General features: G+C 44.5%; 1 protein-coding gene across 2 annotated transcripts in view; it reads right to left on the bottom strand.

Annotated features, from left to right (window-relative positions):
* Window positions 1-22,144, bottom strand: part of itgbl1 (integrin, beta-like 1) — a 31,078-nt gene that overhangs the window by 5,766 nt on the left and 3,168 nt on the right. Inside the window, exons 2-8 of one of the 2 annotated variants that reach the window (XM_037487888.2) lie at window positions 21,258-21,460; window positions 16,733-16,879; window positions 15,796-15,918; window positions 15,169-15,309; window positions 12,094-12,234; window positions 10,825-10,971; window positions 2,945-3,061 (exon numbers count right to left, since the gene is read on the bottom strand). In XM_037487888.2, the coding sequence (XP_037343785.1) occupies window positions 2,945-3,061; window positions 10,825-10,971; window positions 12,094-12,234; window positions 15,169-15,309; window positions 15,796-15,918; window positions 16,733-16,879; window positions 21,258-21,460 (1,019 nt within the window). The remainder of the gene's footprint in view (window positions 1-2,944; window positions 3,062-10,824; window positions 10,972-12,093; window positions 12,235-15,168; window positions 15,310-15,795; window positions 15,919-16,732; window positions 16,880-21,257; window positions 21,461-22,144) is intronic. The other variant, XM_037487889.2, reaches the window with a different exon arrangement.

The following is a 22,144-nucleotide window of genomic DNA, read 5'->3' as shown; positions in this document are numbered from 1 at the left end:
GCTCAGCACCAACTATGCAACGGACAATTCTACGGCTCATATTGCTTCATGATACCGTTTTCTTTTCCTTTTTTTTGCTGTGCAAACAAAGGTAGAGGGGAAGGTGCTAGAGGAGGCGGGTGTGTGTGTGTGTGTGTGTGTGTGTTTGCGTGCGCTTGTGATTATTAATGAAAGTTAGCCGTCGGAGTGAAGTTGCAGCCGTGACAGGCCATGCATGGCTGCCTCAATCATCCTGCCTGGGAGAGCAGTTAATTGCTTTAGAGGCTCCTCTATTCTCTGCACCTGCCTTTCACAGAGCGTGCATTGTGCCATGGTGTTTAGAGGTGGACAGTGAAGGGAGGGGTGGGGGGGGGGAGGGGGCAGTGGCGGATCTAGTGTTTAAAGGTCTGTGCTGTGTGCAGAGTGTCTCAAGGAAAGAAGGTAGTTTGTAATGGTGTCAGGGTCTTCATAAATAAGGGAACGTCACGCTCAAGAAGCCTTTATTTTGAAACTACCCGGCCTCGAGAAACAATTGGATTTCAAGCCGTCCCTACTTTGTCCCACCACAACTCATCATTTTTAGTCACAATGATTAGGATCCTTCAGGAAGCTTTCATCATTATTGACTCAATTTCTGATTTAGACGCAGGATATCTCAGAAAGTCTTTATTTAATGTGATTATGTTTAATGTGGATATATTGTGTCATCTCTAATGCCATGCCACAGTGCTTTGCAAGAGATGGATAATCCAAATAGTTTTGTACCAGCAGCAGGATATACAGTACATAGCTAAGAGATATAATGTACATCCCTAGAACACCCAATGTATTATAACACACCATAAATATGCCTTAGTCCGACATCTACAAACAAAATATGAACAAAGGAGAAACTACTATACACATTGAACGAGATTTCCAAATAACACAAATGCTCGCACAAGGGGACCAGAGAGGCCTGAGCAATTAGCACTGGAGCCTCAGTGGCAGAGTGCAAAGTGGATATCTGGCTGCTCCCTCCTCTCCTCCTTGGCGTTTGGAGGAAACCCTTGAGAGCCGAGTGTGGACCGAGCTGACTGACAAGCACGTTAACACTTAGTAATTGCATTAGCTGCAAGGAGCCCGCGTCCCTCCTCACTTCCCCATGCAGGGCCACAGGCAGACCCCCCCCCCCCCCCCCCCCCACTGCACCCTCGTTTCTGTTACGGCCGCCTCGACATGAAGCTACATTTCTGTTTGATCCCCAACTCCTCACTGTGGGTACCTGTTTCAGTGTTTCTCACACGCCTCTCGTGACTGTTTCCAGGAAATAGAGAAATGTATGTGATTAAATAGAAAACAGATTAAAATTCAATTTGTACTGTAAATTAGGGAATAACTTTTCTTTAGAAACACTGTGATTCCTAAAATCACCTTCATCTGCCTTTCTCTCCGTCTCTGTCTCACATCAGGAGCAGCACCAGCTAAGAAGGGAAAATATAAATTTCAATTGAGCCTCTAATGTTTTCGGCGCATCCATCCGTTACAGCCGGTTGTGCCTAAATGGCTCATATTAAGAGCCCAAACTTCCCCGAGACCTGCGACCGAAACTTTGAAGGCTTGAAGTAATTTCTCTCTAACTCAGCACAAGGGTGTTGGGGTGGGGGCCGGGGGGGGGGGTATCAAAGAGAGCAGATAGGATCACGCCGTATTGATCTTGGAATTCAGCGTCTGCCCCTGGCAGTATTTCAAAGTGGGTGAGGGGATGTGTGCACACGCTGCACAACGTCTGTGCAGTTTCCTCTGCAGTCATTACGTGAGGCGTGTGTGTGCAGCAGAGGACGTACGGCCCCGATTCGTGTTTTTGTCCATGTGGAATGGGACTATAGGAGCTCTGTTACCCCTGAGCCTCTGAAGCTATTTTTCACCCTGAGCAATAGCAAACTGTAAAAACTGCGCCACTACAATCGCAAAGATCCCAACCCACCGTGGTGGTTGAACTAATTCAAAATGCAGCAGGTGTGATCCTCATCTTTCAGGCTGTTCGTTAAGGTAATGTAATTTTAAAATAGCTTCTAACGCCATCTCATGAGAGCAATGCAATCCACTAGGACAAAAAACAGCCAACCAGTGGAAGAGATGTCTGGCTGAGCGGGCGACGGCGATGGGGAGGGTTCAAAAGGACACGACACTGACGGAAATAAACAAGAGAATAGCTGTTGCCGTCGCCGGGTGCAAAAGGAGGATGTTCCCCTGGTAGGTTCATAAATACACACCCCGAGGCAGCAGCAGCAGCAGCAGCAAGTGGGCGGATAACCGTATTAGAAACCAAATTATGACAGTAGCTTCACATCACATCATGGGCGATGGTGGTGGCGCACGGAGGAGCGTGAAGTGCTGCGAGCCGTAAGGTTGGCGGTGCGAAATCCCGGCTGCTACATGTGCTTCGTTGAGGTGTCCCTGAGCAAGACACCTGACCCCCGATAGCTCCCCAGGAAAAGTGTAATGCATGGGTTATAATAAAAGTGTCAACTAAATGACATGTAATGTCATATCAAAGAATTGATACTCTATATTCATCCAGGTTAAGATATGATGAATCTGCAAGGGGATCAGATTAAATTCAGGGCACATCTATAGCCTCTGCACTGCCCTCCACGTGGCCTGGACGAGCCAAAGGGCAGCTAACAATGTCGACAGTGATTAACCAAATCCTGCCAAAACGGATAGATTGCTATGCTAAAACTATGTATGTGTTGTTCTTATTATTTGTTTGTACAGTCTCGCATGAGGTTCATTGCCAGAAATAAACAGCATTTTTACTTAAAGTTTTGCCTGCCACGGCTCTGCAGTTAGAATGTTGAAACGCTCGCCATCTGTTTGCTTCCAAGTCAGTCGGTCAATTCTGTCCATTGCTCACACACTTTAATGCGCACAAAGCATAATGTGTGTGTGTGTGTGTGTGTGTGTGCGTGCGTGCTCTCACCTCCGCAGACCTCTCCGCCGATGTCCTCGCACTGACGGTCGTCACACTCACAGTTTTTGCCGTGAACACGACTGTCCCCAGGTGGGTAGCAGGTACACTGTCCGCACCGGCACTGACCTACAAAAACAGACATCCGAGCAGTGATTCATGGCAGGATCGTGTTCTTCAAGCAGCACAGTCGTCCTTCTTTTCTCACAGTGTTTCTCTACTTTTTTTGCAATCGCTTGTGATCCAGCACAAATGTTCAGATCCACGCTGCACAAGAAGGATTCTGCACTCGGCTTAATCTGCCTGACAACATCGCTTCGAGCCACAATGGGGGAAATCACTCGCTCCTGTAAAAACACTCACACACACACACACACACACACCTTGAGGTGTCGGGATCAGCGAACTGCCAGTGGAGAAGGCCATGGGGGGGGGGGCTCAGCGAGTGAACATGCTACGCTAGTGGTGAAGTTCATTAGGCAAACACCATCTATCCTGAAGAGTCTTTGGGGCTGTGCAGCTTTGCTGCTCGTTAATCACACGCAGCGAGGAAGCTTTGAGGGAATCTCGTTTTCTGAAGTTGCTCGTCATAGTCACTTTTATTTTCGTTCATCGTCGCACCCTGTGTGACATATTTTGAGAATGATCACGTCAAGTCCCGCATAACATGAATCCTAAAAAAGGCATGAATTAATTCATCGTAATACTTCAAGAGCAGGAATGAACAATAATGAGCTCCGAATCTGAGTTATTGATGATGTTCACATCTTCTGGGTGAGAAAGTCTGTAGTAAAACTGGCCCAAAAGAGGATTAATCAGAGCAGCAGTGTTGTCATCGTCAATAACGAAGCATTATTATTTCATGAATTCATCCTGTTTCTGCTGTGAAAGGGGGAATGGGGACCTGGTCCTTAATGTCTATGAATTAATAATCCATATCTGCCCTCCACTAAAATCAGGCCCCTGTGTATTTACGCATGTATGTGCTCCAAAATTCCCAATCATCATTTTAGTTTTCACTTTCAGCCGAGAGAGGGTTTGTACTGGCCAACAGGGAGTAGCCGTCTCATATGAAAGGAGTTTTCAAACTGCTGAGGTAAGGGACAGTTTACAACTATCTTTTGGGAAAAAAACAAGATTTCTCTTGTTGATGTTCTTTAGCTCTGGAGGCTTTTAGTGTGAGGGGTTTGCAGCATATCTATCGAATCTCCAAACTGTCTGTCCTTGAGAAATGTCGATTGTAACAGCTCCTCTCAAGCTACCAATGTTTCGACTGTACATTCTCGTCAAATGAATTATGACATTTGGTCGTTCATTTATTCAGTTGTGTTTGCAACATGTAAAAAAAAACGTTAATATCTCCTTGTAACCCAGGTCTTAGAAGCCTAATAGGATGTGCAACATCAAACACAACTGTGATTAGTGCTTGTAAAAGACAGTTCTTCTGCGGGGGTGGCTTAAGAGGGTGGTTTATTTATTGTCGGTGTAATAATACATTAGAAAAAACGTTAGTGAGAATGCTGAGTGCATGTTTTGTTACCATCTTAACAATGACTCTGCATAATCAAAGGCATTACCATGAAATGTGCGTCAGTTGTCTGCGCTTCACTGATAAACAAGTAACACGCACACAAACAGTAGGACATCTCAATTCTCTATTCTGCAGACAACAGACAACCGGAAGGGCTACAAATGGGTGAGCTGCACCGCCAGGAAAGTTTAGTGCGCAAAGCAAATTTCCCAGCTTGGTGAAGACAGGAGGCTGAAACACGGCTTCCTAAGTGCCTCTGTTCTCCTTTTCTCCTTTTGACACTAAGCTAGCTGTGTCCTTTCTGCTCAAACATTATTCACTCTGAGTGGGTTTCCCCTGCTTGTGGCACTGCTGGGTCCATCGTGTATTAAGTGCCACTAAATAACACCTAAAACACATAAATAATGTCCATGCGCCTGCCTTTTATCTTGTGATGCCTCACTCAAGGGAATCAGGGACAATAAATTAGTGATGGACACGAGTTTTGCGCGACAGCCGCCCGACTGGCAGCGTCACCCGATGTCCTGTTCAAATCACATCACTGTCACTTTTTAAGGACCAGCATCCCCTCTTCCTGCTTCGCACACAGCATGCCGCCATCTGTTCCGGGGACGTTGTTACCGTGGTAACCAGCGATGTCGCGACACCGCTGCCTTGTCGATTATCCCGGCGCTCGTCAAACCCTCTGCACCCGCATGGGTTGGTGGGTGTTGATATTGGATTTGTCAAGATGGGCAGCAACCTCGCTAACCAGGTCAAAAACTGAAAAAATGCTGAGTAGAGATTGCATCGTAGAGAGAGTTGCATCGTCCCCTTGCAGACTGCATCGCAATCAACAATCTTGTCAGTGTTAAATCGACACTCAACGAAGTGTTAACAGTTTAACTCGGAATAAGTGTCAAAATAAATCTGCTCAGTGTTGAATACCAACTCATTTTATCAAAACTTTTATCAAAAGCAACTTGCAAAGCAGGGAGCAATTCAGGGTTAGGTGTATTGCTCAGGGACACTTTGACATGGAATATGGCAGAGGTGGGATCAAGTCACTGTTAGGCAAGTCACAAGCAAGTCTCAAGTCATTGCCCTCGAGTCCCGAGTCAAGTCGAGTCAAAGACGAAGCAAGTCCCAAGTCGAGTCACAAGTCACAGCCAACAAGTCTCAAGTCGAGTCACAAGTCGTACCATTTTATTTTCGAGTCAATTCAAGTCATTTTATTATAGCGGGGACGGGGAACCCTGGGTGATGGTGCGCTGCCTCACAGACCTAGACTACGAAGGGAAGGGTAATGGTGGATCGACTGTGACTGTGTTATAGTACTGTAACGCTCACCCCAATGCTGCAGCGTAAATAAGGAGGCGATGACTGGCTTGCAACTCCGCTGCATTTATTTATAAAAAACAACTCAACTTCGGTCACTGTTGGCCGTCACCACGCCGAACGAACACTTCCGCATACACGGCCCCCCAAAACTCGGGTTGTCTCGCGTAACTACAGCTGGTAACAGCGCATAACGTGAACACATGCAACATCTGCATAACTGATTAACTAATAACTTTAACTCAGCTCATTACACTACTTTAAAACGGACGTTGACATAATGTTGGCGAGGATTTCCATCGGAGTCTGAATCCGGGTTCAAAAATCCCGATTTTTGTAACCATGAACGAGCTGTCTCGTTGATACGGTCAAATGGACTGCAGTGATTGGATGTCGTGCAGGCAGCGCGCGCTCTCTGCATACAGGTGGCGCATATTTTTTTGACAGATGCAGATAAACAGAGCGGCGCGGTGGTGTGAAAATGTTTTCCCCCAGTTTTCATGGGAAGTAGCAAGTCTTCTCGAGTCAAAAGGCTCGAGTCCAAGTCAAGTCACGAGTCATCGGTGTTCAAGTCCAAGTCGAGTTGCAAGTCTTTGTACGTTTTGTCGAGTCGAGTCTCAAGTCATCAAATTCATGACTCGAGTCTGACTCGAGTCCAAGTCACATGACTCGAGTCCACACCTCTGGAATATGGGTAAACCAGGGTTTGAACCAACAACCCTGTGGTTCCTGGTGCACCCTCACCAATCCATGCACCATATTACATGGAGTTAAGCCTGATACCAAGAATTGTGACACTGTACAGTTTCAATCCTATCAAAGAGTTAATTTAACTCTACTAAGTGTTGCAAATGAATCTGATCTTGACACTGGATGATGACTCCAGCTCTTTGGTACAATTGACTCTGTAAGAGTTTAATCTTTGTTCAAGTGTGATTTCAACTCTGCACTTTAACTTTTGCCCAACACCGGAAAATTAACTTAATTAGTTAAAAATTAAGGATTTTGCTGTGTATAGGGGCCACACAGATCAAGCACCATCTTTGCATTTATCTGCAGATTGTGTTTTTTTTAAATGTGACCTTTAACCTTTTTTAAAAATCAAATTAAAAGCTGCTACAAAAATATTGTCTATGTGCAAATCTTCCAACTGTCCAAGTATTATTTTTTACACATGTTTATTAAAATGGTCTGATCCCAGTAAAAATACACGCCAATTAATTGTTCCATTACCAACATTGTGGGACATTGGCTGGTCTGCATTCATTCATTTAATCATTTATTTTGCATTAACAGAGCCACAGCTGTGACACTTCTCTCGCTATAAAGAGCTGTGAAATGAACACACTGGCTATGACGCACCTCTGTTCGCCCTGCTGCCCTTTTTATGGTTGGAAAAAAAAGCTATTTGACTGAAAAAAAGAAATATATTCTGGCTACAATTTAGAATACGTATATCTAGAAAACCAAAGAGAACTCATTTTAAACGTGGATTTTTGGAGATGACAAAATTTCAACAGCGTGGATTGGTGGTTTGTATCGACTGTGCCACTCAAAGCTTGTCCTTTCCGTTGAGGTGATTTTATTTATTGTTCAGTGATCATGACATCAAATACAGTATAATTCAGCCAATACTTTAAAATGCTCTATTTAAAATAAAGTAACCATTATTTTCTAAATGAACATCATGCTGTATTGAACAAGACTTGGAACTACAGATAGAGACCATAAACCAATGGTTACAGAATTGTTATGGATATTGTTATTTTGGTTTGTATAGCTCTGTGATGAACTGCTGTTTTAATTGTGATTCATTGATTAATCATAAAAAATTACACACATACAATTGATGTCTACTATGTACCACACTTCAGGCATTAAAAGGAATCCCGAGAATCAGCAGAAAGATGTGAAAAGCAGGTGTTTCCTTGTGGAAATACCGCGGTGTAAAGAATGTGAAATGCACAAGGAAGAAAAGCCCCACAGCTGCTGTTTCAAATTTCAAGGCTTTTCCATTCAAGCTGCCACCTCAGACCAGCCGCATTCATCCATGCCTAAGTGATTTTCTACATCTGTCTCTTTCAGTTTGTCTCTCTTTCTCCATTACTCTTCCAGTCTCACTCCATAGTCTTTATCACTCTCTTTACCTGCACCTCCTCTGCCTCCTGTGGAAGCCCTGCACACGTTCATTGTTAGACATTATCATCGTCCTGGCACTAAATGGGCATCTTATGAAAACATGCATATGCACATGCACATAAACGCCACCCTGAACACTAAGGTGTGCATGTGAACACAGTCAACGCTGCTATCCCTGCTCAACCATATTGTCGTTGAATTGTTCACTCCTCTAGGACTGATGACTATAAAGGTCTATGGAAAGGTGACTCTAGTACACCAACCCATTGGTGACGCCATGGTGACCACGTCCACTTCTTACAGTCTATGGTTGCAGGTCTCTATTCTAATCAGCAGCTTTCCAAGGTGGGGGTTTGGGGATTTCCCTTGGCCATTTTATTTTAAAAAATGTTCTTCTTTTCAATTTTTATTTGGAAGCCGATGAAAACATCTTGCTTGACTGACTGCGCCGACAGTCAGAGGACACATGAAATAAAAACACCTTAACCCCAGCACATCCCTGAGGAGGTTGTGACCATTGCACTAGCACCACCACCGACATTATTTAAGGTGAGTGCAACAGCATGCAGGAGCCCTTGTTTTACGATGCCCTTTCTTTTTGTTATCTCCTAATTACGGAAACACCGACGGGTGTTCTCCAGATAATAACTAACCATGTTTGGAGCAAAATGAACAGAGAAATAATGCACTGAACAATGCCGTGTTCAGCATCGTAAAACTGATGATTAAGGTTGCTGCATCAGTGTAAAATACAGACACAGCGGATGCCTCAGTGTACATTGCACAGCTGCTAGACAATGTATGCCATACTATTTGGAACAATGCAGGTTGTCAGTCAGTGTGAGAACATTGCCTCATTGCCTCTGGACGTTATCGCAGTAGCTCTCTGGCAAGGCAACGCTATAATTTCGGCTCGCTTGTCTGGATGAACAGAATAACCTTGGAAATTATTTAATTGCAAGTCAGCAGTCAAATAGACAATTGACAGTTCTTTCTGCTTTTATTTTTACTCAAATGCCAGGAATTTGGTCATTTGTCTTTATTTCCCCCGGCTAGACTCAGTAACCTAACTATGAATGCCATACGTTTTTGCTCACTTGGCTCCCCTGTCTTGCAATGTGATTCTAGTTTAACAGAATATATTGTGGACTTAGCCCGGGGGGTGTTTATGTCCAGCAGAGTAAAAAGAACAGCTTTTTTGGCTAGTTCAGTGTAATCTTAATTACTGGTTTGTGCATCAATTGATTTAGCTGCTGAGCGGTTAATGGACTGCCTGCATGTTTTCTACCTTAATTTTTCCCCAGAAATCTGTTTTGGCCGCATTCCACTAATTATAGTAAGAGTGTGGGTGTTTTACTTGTGCACAAGAATTATTGAGCAATGACAAATAAAAAAACAACAATTTTGCCACCGTTTTTCATGTGTTTCTTAATGCATCCACGAAACAGCAATTTGTGGAGAAGTGCCACCAGGAGTCCCGTAGGAACTTGCACTCTCAGGCCTGCTTTAAATGGGCAGCAAAATCAGAAGCTGGTTCTATGTGCAGCTAATCCGTTTTTAGACAAAATGGAATATTCTACAAATAATAACAGGTGGATATAATAACTTATAACTGCACTTCTACACGGCCATCATGGAGTCCATCCTCTGCTCCTCCATCACCGTGTGGTACGCTGCAGCCACTGCCAAGGACAAGGGCGGGCTGCAGCGTGTCATCCGCTCTGCAGAGAGGGGGATTGGCTGCAATCTGCCGTCTCTCCAGGACTTGTTTGCTTCCAGGACCTTGAAGCGGGCTAGAAAGATTGTAGCCGACCCCTCTCACCCTGGATATGAACTGTTTGTCCCCCTTCCATCCGGCAGGAGGTCCATCAGGACTAAGACCTCACGCCACGCTAACAGTTTCTAGCAGTCAGGCTCATCAACAGAGCCCGGGCCCCCCCCTGACTGACTCTCACCGTCTACATGTACATACACTTTGTCACTTTCTGTTAGCTGGTGCACTTTATCTTTATTTTTATTTTCAATTTGTATCTTTATTTCTTAACGTAACTAACTCATAGCTTTAGCATACTAACCCATAGCATATATTTCACAATGTTTTATTATAGTTTTACCTTATTTCTGCACTACGTTGTCTGTTGTCCATAATCGTACTGTCTGCTGTCATGCACCAACCGCCAATTCAAATTCCATGTATGTCTGACATATTATGACAATAAACGATTCCTAACACAAAAACCAACAACAAAGCGTTTACTAGCCCTGAAACATACACTACTGTCCCAATTCCTTTTTACTATCATCAATGGCTAGGGAACCCAGTACTTTTTTTCTTGGGTTTTCCTTCAAAACCTTAAATTAAAAATTCAGCACTTTATTTGAATAAGGTTTTTACTGTTACTTTGTTAATTTTACGTTTTTTGTTTGGCAGCCATCGATGGCAGTCCGTTTTTTACAGTGCATGTTTTACCAGTGATGCTTTTTGAATATATGAGACTGATATTAGTATTGGGCCTCAGGAGGCTGTAAGAAAACAAGCTTCCACTCTCCAGACGGGCCACTAATGAAACATGTGGTCCAGTGTTATAAGTAGAGACACACAACGACCCACTGTTTGTTCTAACGAAAGAGCTGTTCCAGACAAAATTGTGCACGAATATGCATACATAACTTACAAGCAATATTAATGTATACACCTAAATACACTGTACATTTCTTTGTGCACCACTGCTTTTAATTTTGGCATCGTATTGATTACTGGGAACACTATTTCCTTCAAAGCCCTCCCGTGGATTGTTTGACAGACTGTGACACACTGGAAACAGCCTGTTCCAAACCAAGAGGGGACGACAGACAGAGTGCAAGTCACCATGAGCAACAGGAGCGGGAGGGGAAGACCAGGTACCTCGTCCGAAGCAGGGCAAATTGGACGTTCCGCTACACTTCTTCAGACTGCTCTCCGGAGGCTGGGAGCAGGAGAGAGGATGCTCACACTTCTTCCCAGACCATCCTTCCTTGCAGTCACACCTGCCGCAATTACACTGGCCATGACCTGTCAAGGAGAAGAGGTAGAATAAAGTGTACTGTAGTGGAAAAAAGAGCATTGAATGAAGGGGACAAATCGGGCAGGGAGAGCTTGTGTGTTTCTGTGTGCAAATTAAACAAGGGGCAGGACCTTGGAAGTTGTTTCTGTCAGCAGTCATAGAAATCGGATACGTTGTTTTATTCCTAATCCTTTAGAAGAACAAGAAAAGGTCATCCCACAACTCTTTCTGCTTTTTATGTTTAAGTTAATTCATTTTGGATTCAAACTAGTGGCAGAAGCAGATGGAATGCTATTGATGGTATGCAAAGAGCTGCAGCCATTCCAAGGTGAAGCTCTGGCATTGACGTGACCAATATCATGTGCATTAAGCAAGACTTTAAGAGGGTGCTCAATTTGGAATCCAGAGAATTCAAACAGCAGCAGACAACTATTTGTGATGTAAATAGCTCCCTCTGTGTGTGGTTATCTAAGCTTCTCAATGTTTTATTTACTTAACCTGAGTGGCCGTGAGCACACGTGAGTCCCAGTATGTGTGCCCCAGTGACTAATGGCGGCCATACTGCACTACTGCTCCCATAAAGTGGTTACAGCTTCTTAACGCCTTCCCGACCTTGATGTTGCCACCAAAGCAAAGCCCCCCGCCTTCAGGTAAAAGCTGTTAGCTCCCTTTGTAGTGCTGCCGTTGTTTGCACTGTTAACACCAGGAGCTACGAGTCGCTGGCTGAGCCGCCGCCATGTTGAGAACCGTAGGAGGAAATCCCCCAACCGCAGATCTGTTCTGAATTTGGAATTTAGCGCAATTTTGGATAAAATGCATGTTTACTTTTACTTTTTATCCAGATAGTTAGAGGAGTAGACTGATCACCTGTATTTATGTGGCAAGTAGCATGTTAGCTTAGGTAGCTTAGGGTTACAGTGGATGCCTATGATTATTTTTTTTGTAGCAGCCGCTATGAAGAAACTAGTCACACTCACCCCGGTATACAATACATTATATTAATTTATGCTAGCGAACTGCTCCCCCACGTTTCAGATTTTATTCAAGCAAAGTTAATTAGATGCATTTTTAAGAGGAATTAATTGTAAATATTTGACAATCAGCTTTGTGAATCCTAACAGCGCGCTCACCTGAGCAGAAGTCATCAGAGTAGCGGTCGTAGGTTGCATGGCAGTTCCTCTCGTCGCACTCGCAGGTGTCTCCGTGGATGTCCCCCCAGTCGCCGGAGGGATCTACATCATGACAGTTACACTCTCCACACACACAGGTCCCTGACACACACACAAACAGCAAACCAAACCGCACATACATTGTGCACATTAATTAATTCACAATGCATGTATTCCCTAATATATACAGTCAAAATAAAGCAACAATCTGCACTGGAATCAAACCAAGCAAAAAGGGCTGGAAGGATTAACTTTTCTACTTTAGGCTGCAGCCAAAGTCTGCCTCAGTTTTTCATCCTTTATCGCCGTATCTGCCCGCCAGTTTCTTTTCTATTTGTTTTTACATCTTAGCCCGGGTATTAGTCCAAGCAGCAGCCAGTGGAAATCCCATTTTCTCTTATCAGCGGTGACAGAGCACGGGGAGCCCCCCCGTGGGGAGCCCGGCCAGCTGGCGAGCCTGCGGGCTGTGGGTGGCGCCGGTGTCTTGCCCTTGGCCCTGGTGCAGGCCTCCCTCACCACTCTCATAACCCCGGAGCTCTGGATTTATAGCGCTACGTGCTTTTATGTCTGCCACAACCGTGGCAGTCTGGCTTCACGGGAAGCAGATTGCAGCACCTGTGTTGTCTGAGAGGGGGGTTGGGGGGGGGGGGGATGCTCTATAAAATCAGTAGATGCAATCAAAAGACAGCAATCACCCCTTTCAACAAACAACCCTTTCTGTGTGCCGAGTGCAAACACATTATCTCCTAGTCAAATTGTTGTGATCAAGACATCCCATGTACATGCATTGTGTGACTGCCATCGTTTCTGACAACTCGCCGGTTGGTGTATTATTAGCTCCACTGCTGAGGGGGAACCGAACAGACGGTGGGCTGTGAGGAATGAAACCGAGTCTGTTGCCTTTCCCCCGTCAGCCAAATCACTCACTCATTCATTCTGTAGCGTAAGTGGAGCAGGAGATATTTCCAAACCTCACACAAAAACTCGTCACATTTACTATACGGGGTGATGAAATCAAATCAACCCTCTTGTTTAATCATCTTCCTTGATCCATCTGCCATAATCACTGAGAATTATCTTCACAGTGCGGTAAAAGGAGGATTAATTCTGACGTGCCATATGTAGGGGATTTAAAATGGTTCCCATCATAATCAGAACCAAATTGTCTGACTTCCGAGAATTGTGTTCACTTGAATGTGGCAGGATGAAAAACATGTTGGAATAAGTTAGCGCATTTGTATGATTATTTAGGGAGTAAATACAGGAGTTTTTATATTTTTAGCAGATTCCATACTTTGCTTTAAACATTTTTTGGCAGTGCATGTCGGTAAAGGTGTGTTTACTTACGGCAATTACAATGACCATGAAATTAAAGTATCAACCTATTAACTTTTGCCTCAAGGTGGAGTTAAAGATATCTTTCCCAAGCATTTTCTTTTATTGGTTTCTAAATAGTCGGGCTCGCGCTCTAACCAGTATCTCCTGAACACGTGTTATTCATGTTTGTACTTTAATCCACAGAGTATAGTTTTGCACAATATAAAGATGAATAGAATTTTAATTATAAATAAAACATAAATACATTATTTTAAAATAATTAATAAATAATTTGATGGATAACAAGTACATTGGATTCATTGTACAACGTTGTTCAGCTAACAAAGCAAGCAACTATGTGTGTGTGGGTTGATTTGACCTGAGATCGATTCATTTTAATTGCGGTCATATTTCCTTTATTCTTTTCTGTGAGACTGCTGAGATTGTCTGGCCTTCGACTTCCCTTTTCTCCCCCAAAAAGCTCTACGCCACAAACACCGTTGATGGTTGTTGGTGTTGCTTGTGCACTTAAGCATAAATGATGTGTCTGCGCAGCGTACCATTTGCTCAGCCAGTCCATTGTAATTCATTTGGAGCGCTTTACTGAAATCCCACAGGATCACTCGAGCCGGGGTTAGCCGAGCTGTTCCTCCTCGTCTTTCTGTCCGCCGAACTCACGTGAGGATTTCTTTGACCTATTCTCCATGTTCTTTTTATTCCTCTGGAGGGATTTTTTTGTTTTTCTTTTTCTCTTCATCTCCATCTCTTTTTCTCATATTCAGTTCAAAAGTTCTCTTTTTCATCTGCAGAAGACGAGCTGCACTGGGCTTCTCCCGTCATACATGCCTGAAACTGTGACGGATCAAAGACGTGTTTGAATCGATGTTGAGTTTTAATTCCATTCATTCCTTCCCCAGTGTGTCACCACTTCAGGAATAGTGGTTGTGTTCAAAAGAAGTCACGAATCATTTGTCCTTATTATGCAACACTGGGATGCACAACGAAATGCAGTTGCAACCTATTCGTGACAAAAGAAAAACACGCAAAACAGAAAGGAAAGAGCAATCCTGTAGCACAGTACCATGCATTTAGTATGTTTAAACAGTATGTCTGATAGTTTAGTATTTTAGAAAGTGCAGTATTAAACCAATAATATGTGAATTTCAGACATTATCCAGTGATATATTACAGCGTGCAGACTGGATAAGTATCCCCCAATACAATTTATTCTGCAATTCTTCATTGATTCTACTTTGCTAGGTGTACTGTATATGGATTTCCTTTGTTAGTTCAGTGTTCATGTTTCTAAAGAAGGTCACATGCATGTGGTTCACTGCTTCCAAAAGGATCTACACAACCTTTTATTCGCAGGAAAGTACACACACATGTGTGTGGTGCATTGGGTGCTATTCTGAATACAGAAGGTGTCTGTTAGTAACAGACAGGAAATGAACACTCTTGTGTTGTCACTCTTATGAGGCGGATTCTAATGGGTTTAGTAATTGACGTATGATTAACAAATGTAATAGCATCCTCCCATTACTTTCTTATTATATTATTGCTTTGTCGTTTTCGGCATCATCTTGTCAATTGGAAAGAATTATTTTCCAAATAGTTTTAGTTCCATTTTGTATCTCTATAAAATTCTAGAATGGGCGTATCAAGTTTACAAATACAAGTCAAAAATCATGAAATGACTTTTGACCTGGAGAAACAGACCTCTGTTGCTGCAGATTTTGCCATCTGGAGATGTGCATTTCCGCTTGCTTTCCCATGGGCTGATGTCACACTGGAATTCACATTTGTCTCCATGCCAACCAGCGGCGCAGTAACAGTTTCCACAGTAACACTGGCCGTGGCCTGGAAGCAGATCAGAATGCACACGCGACGACGACGGATGAGTACACCTCTGAGTTATAGATTCACAGTCAGATTAACTCCTTTTCACCCCTCAAACAATGCATTTGTTATCACAAAAAAATATTTAAAAAAGCAATTAAATATAGCTATGAATTTGAATTTGTTTACTTATTTGAGCAGTACACATGGTGCTCAAAAGGAGTGGACTGAAGCAAGAGCTTATGAGAGCCCACCCCCAAGTACAATAAGCTATTAAAGATTTAAGAAATGAATGTACTTCAATATCTCAATTTCTGACAAGACCATTAACACGCAAACACCAGAACAACCTGTGGGGAACATGGAGGACGCCATAGTGCCAACTTCAACATGGGGTTAATGTACTCTCCAACACCAAACAGAGTGAATGAACACTTGCTGCACTGAGGTGCAATGGGGAAGGGGAGGGAAGAGGGGGAGGGGGGGGGGGGTCGACGTGGGCCTTACCTCCGCACACCTCGCCGTTCTCCTCGTCCACGCACTCGCTGTCGTCACACTCACAGAAGCGTCCCGTCACCAGACCCCCGGCGTCCTTGTTGTCACACATGCAGCTGCCACAGTGGCAGGTGCCTGTTTCAGATACCAGACGCAGAGAAAAGCTCACGTGGCGGTAAAAAGGTCAAGAGTTTGCGGGTGTGTGCGGCTGGCTGCGTACGGGCGGTGCACTCAAAGAGCCCAGGTGGTTTGCAGATGTGTGTCTGTGTGTCTGTGCGTTAACGGATCTACACTCGCGTGTGCAGGCGGAGCAGCTGTGTTTGTCTTCTTCTCCAATGCAGATTTTTGCGCTTTCCAATGCACGGAGGTATCAGTCCACCCTTGTGAGGAAGAGATTGTTGTACAGCATGTGTCTAACAGCAAAGATATAAAAGAGATAAGTGTCTCCTTTGACGGAACTTGTGTGGAATATAACTTGTGGGACTTTGTCTTTCTTATTGTATTAGTATTTGGTCAAGGACAAAATCTTTGACTGGTACTGTATTACAGTACAGTAATACTGTACCAGTCAAACGTTTGGACACAGTTTCTCATTGAATTGAATGAGAAAGTGTCCAAACGTTTGACTGATACTGTAGATCTGCAGGTAGAAATGTCAGTAGATCCCACAACCTGGCCACCCGGAGCTTGTCTATAATAGTGACATATTGCTAGTGCAATGAGATGTACATTTTATCTTTACTAATTTATAAACTTTTCATCAAGACTGCATTATCGGAAAGTGAAGAGCAAAATACAAAATCCGCATTTTTCATCTGGATTAACGTCAGTTCGCTTGAGGCCGATTTGAGTTGATACTCAAGTGTCCTTTCCTTGCCGAAGTGTGTGTGTGTGTGTGTGTGTGTTTCTGTGTGCGCTTGCTTGTGTCTGCGTTGTGGTTCGCGGGCACCTCTGTTGGAGCACACCACGCCCTGCGGGTTCCTGCAGAGCTCTTTGCTCCCCTTGCCGGAGAGCTCACACTCCTCCTGGAACTGGCAGGCCTCTCCGAACCAGCCCTCGTCGCACTCGCAAGTCCCGCAGTCGCAGTAGCCGCGGTCTGCGAGGGGAAAGCACAACGCACACCGTGCCGTTCATCCACGCTGTGAAGCACGCACCCCGTCGCCACGGGGCTTCGCAGAACAGGACGCCTGATGTCAGAAATGGATGCGGCGGGGTCGCACTGCTTTAGGGATTCACTTTGCTCCTTTGACTTGTTTTAACGGATGCAAAATAAATATTCCTCTTGAGATGCACGAACATGCACGTTACAGGTAAATCCTCCTTTTTGGTTCCAGCTGTCTATTATAGCGTCCCCTTCCACCACTCAGGAAACCATGTGACGTAAAAGAGTTATTACGGATGCGGCTCCCAGTGTATTGAAGCAGCGAGCGGGCCTCGTGGTGTGTCTCAATCAATCACTCTCCCAACGCGTTCGCGGTGTAAACATCACTTCCTTTATTCCAGGGCCATCCATCAGTCATTAGCAACTGGCGAGCCCGCCGTCGCTCATAATCATCGATGCGTCTCGGGGAACACTTGGGAACAGGTTCAAGGCGAGAGAGGATTATGGAGAGAGAGAGAGAGAGAGAGAGAGAGCTGCACCACGGAGGCAATATGATGTTGTCAATGTGAAAAATAAGCTCTACGTGGGATTCTACAGGCTGTTGAAAAATGTTAACATGTCGTGTTATTGTAAGGCAGAAATTACTGGATAGAAATAACCTTGAGACCATCAAACCCCAGGCATATTAAAGCATTTTTTAGCATCTTGAAACAGACGGAATGTGTAAATGTGAGAGTGAATGGTCATCTGTCGGCTCTGTGACTGACTGGTGACCAGTGCAGGATGCTCCCCGCCTCTCGCCCAATGCATGCTGGGATTGACCCCGGGCTTCCAACACAGGCTCTGACTGCCACTAGGAAGGTGGAAATGTTTTTTCTAAATTTTCCCCTCAAAAATGCCAGGTTTAAGTCATCGTCCCCTCTTCTTCAATCAACAGGTTTTGTGCATGTGTTTTTTTTTCCAACAATATAAAATAAATCAGTAAATGTTTGAAGTGGCTATTATCAACTACTCACTCACATCCATCTACTAACATCATCCCTCCAACTAGTCTGCCTGCACAGCCTCGTTGTTTATACTACATTTTACACTACACTAATGTGTAGTTTGTTTAGTCTTACACAAAACTCTTTACTTTTGATAAAGTGAACTTATTTGTGAAGCTTATCTTTAAAAAGTCAGTAGATCATTTAATAATTCATTTTTATCTTATTTTAATGCAATAATCCAAAATCAATTGGAGATATTCTCATTGGATTTTGCCGAGGGAAACAGTATGATTCTAATTCTGGCGTTTTTTTTTGCCTGATTGATCGGGGCATGACGATCACTCCGACACCCCTCTGTCACCCTGGGCGGGGGGTTTGAGTGTGGGGGGAGGTGGCTGTTTAACCGTCCACGTCCTTGCTGAGCAGTAGTTCTACGTGGCCTGGACCCTCCTACGCACCACCGACGGACACGTGTGCCGAGCCAATCAGGGCCCTCCACCATCGAGACCAGACACGTCCTGTGGGGGTCCGGCAGTGAGAGGCAGCATCTGTGCTGCAGTGGCGGTAATAGGTGATGTGGCATGTGGGGGGCATGGTGAGTCACTCAGGAGCCCCCCCCCCCCCCCCCCCCATTCCCTGTCGCAGGTAACCACTCATTCTCTGTGTGCGCCTTCCTGTCTGCTTCCTTGTGTTTGCTTTTTTACACTCAACTTTGGCGACTTCAAAGACAAAAGCAACTTTTGTTTTTCAGTCTTCACAGGTGTGTTGGCAGCAAAGGAGAACCACTTGTTCCTCTTTGGAAGAGGAAATGAGTCCCTAATCAAAATTGGCCTTTCACTAGATAGACTTGGATAGAGCGGAGTGGTTTGTTTCTCCTCGCAGCCCACGCTGGAATCATTAGGTGACTCACCACACGAGCGCACACACCCCACGGCAAAGCTCGGAATATTGCGTGTCAGTGAAAAAGCATCACAGTGCTGTAGCAAAAAAATAAAATAATCCACAGATGAAGAATTTATGAGGCTGAAATGGTTTACAGCCTGGATTCCTTCTTTAGTCTCTCTCTTTTTCCAAATCAACAGTGATGAGTATTGAACCGTTTGGCTAATTTGGACGGAATTGCCATTAGTGAGTTGATTAGTTTCTCTCACCTGTCTATAATGGGTGCATATTGCAAGCAACAACTAAAGCTAATGTAGTGCTGATGAAAAGTACATCTGGAAGAGTTTGATTTGGACAAATTCACTTCTTATGCACCGCTGACATGATGATCTTTGGCTCTTTCGGGGAGGGGGGGGCAGGAGGCCGGGGGCTGAGCCAGGAGAAGAGCAAGTGCTTTGGAGAGCCACGCAGAGCCTAAAATGCTTAAAACAAGCATTCACCGATGGAAGAGGATTCATCGCCCACATGTCGCTTACTTCACCTGCCCCTGTGAGACGCCCCTAAACGGTAACGTCAGCTGAAATGATGAACTTCCTTCTGGGCGGCACTGTTGTAGAGCGCACTAATGACCACGTTCTGTTCAAACATGGCGTGTGTGTACAGGAGGTGCTGCTGTATCAGCTCGGACTCGTTAATAGGGAACGGTTCAAATAGAAGGAGTGACGTCCCGGTGATGCTCTGAAGCGCGTTGAGCAGCCGTAGATACGTACTGTATTATGTCAACATTGCATCAAACCCTCCACCGGGGAGATCTGTTACTCATTCCCATCATAGTTACATTATTCTATTATTCTTATTTGTGTTACTTAAACCTACCAAATCGTTTCACAGCATTAACCAGCTTGGATTGCGTGTTTTAGCAAGCAAAGCCTTTTTGGTTCAGAAACATCCAGGTTCCACGCATCCCTAAGCCAACAATCAGCATTGTCTCTGGGGACCCCATCGTGGATTCCATCCGTCTTGATATTCTCGTCCAATGCTATTCGATATTGCAGCAGCCATCACCAAGAAGTTGATGATACAGTGTTTTGTCCTTGGGGCAACGTTCGGGCCACCCGCTGTGTCTCTGACTATGAGAGAAGACCACGAGTTTCAGAGGAGCACAGCGTGTCTGAACACACACACACACACACACACACAGCAGAGGAAACCACAGACACAGAAGGAGAGAGAGGGACAGAGGGAGGTTTCACGTGGCCAATGAAAGAGGGAGGGCTGTGAAAGAGGGAATGGAAACGTTGCCACGTTGTCCCTTGTCTTTGAAAAAAGGGGCTTTCCTACCAAAAACTATGAAAATACCGAAAGATTTACAGCTTCATACTAAATAGTGCGAAGAGACAGAAAAGGAAAATTGAAACAACTTTCTAGAACATTTGGCGAACAGATGTCAGTGGAGGTCGTCGTCCCATCGTTCTTCTACAACGTGGGAAGGAAAAGACGTGTGAGCGACTGCATCGCTACTTTGTGTGTATCCCAGGAAATCCCCTCACATCCACGCCTTCCTCTTTTCTTTGAGCCTGTGATATTATATTGTGATGAAATGTATGTTTTTTCAGCCTTATCTGGGAACAATACATGTTACATGTAGTGAAATAGTGCCAATATGTGCCGTTTATGGTCACACAATGAAACAAAAAGAAAGCCTCAAAAAAAGTAAGGACTATGTGTGTATGTTTTTGTGTAGTAAATATAGTATATATATATATATATATATATAGTATATACAACAGGAACCTAATATTCATTCTACTTAAACCAGAATGCGGACATTTCATTATACGAGCTGCCTCTCTGAGGCCTCTGTGTCCGACCCTGGGCGGCTCATTGACGCTGAGTATATACATGTAGAGCTTCCAGTTCACTTGACTTGGATGTTTGTTGACTGCACCAAGGGTGAAGCCACCAAAAAGTAAAGACCGTACAAACTCAAAGGAACAGAATGTCTGTGGTGACGGTGATTTACTACGAGCAAATCTCACATTGCGTCTTCATTGCTACAACTAAATTCAAATGAAAAACAAAAAAACTCTTGCTTGACTTGTTGTCCTGACCTATTACCAAATTTAGCGCATGGGATCAATTTAGTATTTCTGGTTCAATTCCTGAAAATGGATTTATAGATGGTTTGGAGGAGAGAGGGTAGCTCCCCTTTGCATTTAGGAGCGACACCTCAAAGAAGAGAGCTCGTTTCAAGGAGTTCAGGAGCCGAAATTGGAACTGTGCCGAGCTCTGCTGCATCAATTGCTGACCCGTCTCTAACGACCACATCTAAGCGCTACGACATGTGGAGCCAATGCGCATGCACACTTCTTCCTACTATGGAGCAATGGGGCATGCGATGTAAAACTTTTATTACGCGGTAAATTACAATAAAACAGTGTTGTGACTCAACACCCGAACCAGCGGGCTGTGCCGCGGGTCCGTGCATCGCTTGGACCCACCGTTGCACGTTTTCCCTTTGAACGCGGCGCAGACCCAGTCGTGGCACTCGCAGCGCGGCCCGTAGAACTTCCCCGGCTCCGTGGCCAGGCAGGTGCAGAGCCCGCAATCGCACTTGCCCTTCCCGCTGCAGATCTTGCCATCGGGTGTGCGGCAGCGGCGCAGAGAGGACTCGGTGGACAGCCTGCACGCACCACCCGCCTGGCTGGGGAGAAGGAGGAGAGGTCAGTTGTTATTCAGCTTTCGAAGAAGCGAGGCGGGTCAAGGGTCGAGCGTGACGCCACCTGTGTCCGTTTTGAATACGTAGCACGACGACACCCGACATATCGTAGGAAGGCATGCTTACCTTTAAACCTTCTGAAAGGGTCTGTGCATGTCATGTGTAAGTAAAGTAACCATCCAGTGGATGCAAGCAGACAAGAAAGCCCTTGACTTTTCTCCTATTTATAATTGAATAATGTTATATTCTAAATCGAATGGCTACTATGTAGGGTCAGTGTTTGAAGGACCCAAAGCCAGGCAGTTTTCTTTTCACTTCTTTGTAGATTTAAAAAAAATAAAATCAGCGCTTGTGAGGCAGGAGAAGGCTTAGGGTCGTCCAACTGTTAGATCACCAGGTAAATGGGTTAAATGTGACGGAGTGTAAGGGCTTTATGTGGCGTGAATACAAATTGGAGTGCAGTTTCCACTGACATAAAACGTTACCATGACAACCTCGTGTTATTTGCAACCGGCGGTGTTTATTTTATTCTTTCTACACTTTTCCAGCCTTTTGCTCCTTGAGTTGAAAGCAAATTGTCAAGTAGTTTATTTACTTGTTTTTGTCAGAAAACTTCAATACCAAAATGAAAATAAATGGTTGATGAATAAACCAGCTGTGTAATATAGT

The sequence above is a fragment of the Pungitius pungitius genome, chromosome 10 (assembly GCF_949316345.1).
Source record: "Pungitius pungitius chromosome 10, fPunPun2.1, whole genome shotgun sequence".
Classification (NCBI taxonomy): Eukaryota; Metazoa; Chordata; class Actinopteri; order Perciformes; family Gasterosteidae; genus Pungitius; species Pungitius pungitius.
The sequence above is the reverse complement of the archived record's forward strand: the minus strand, read 5'-3'. Positions and strand labels throughout refer to the sequence as shown.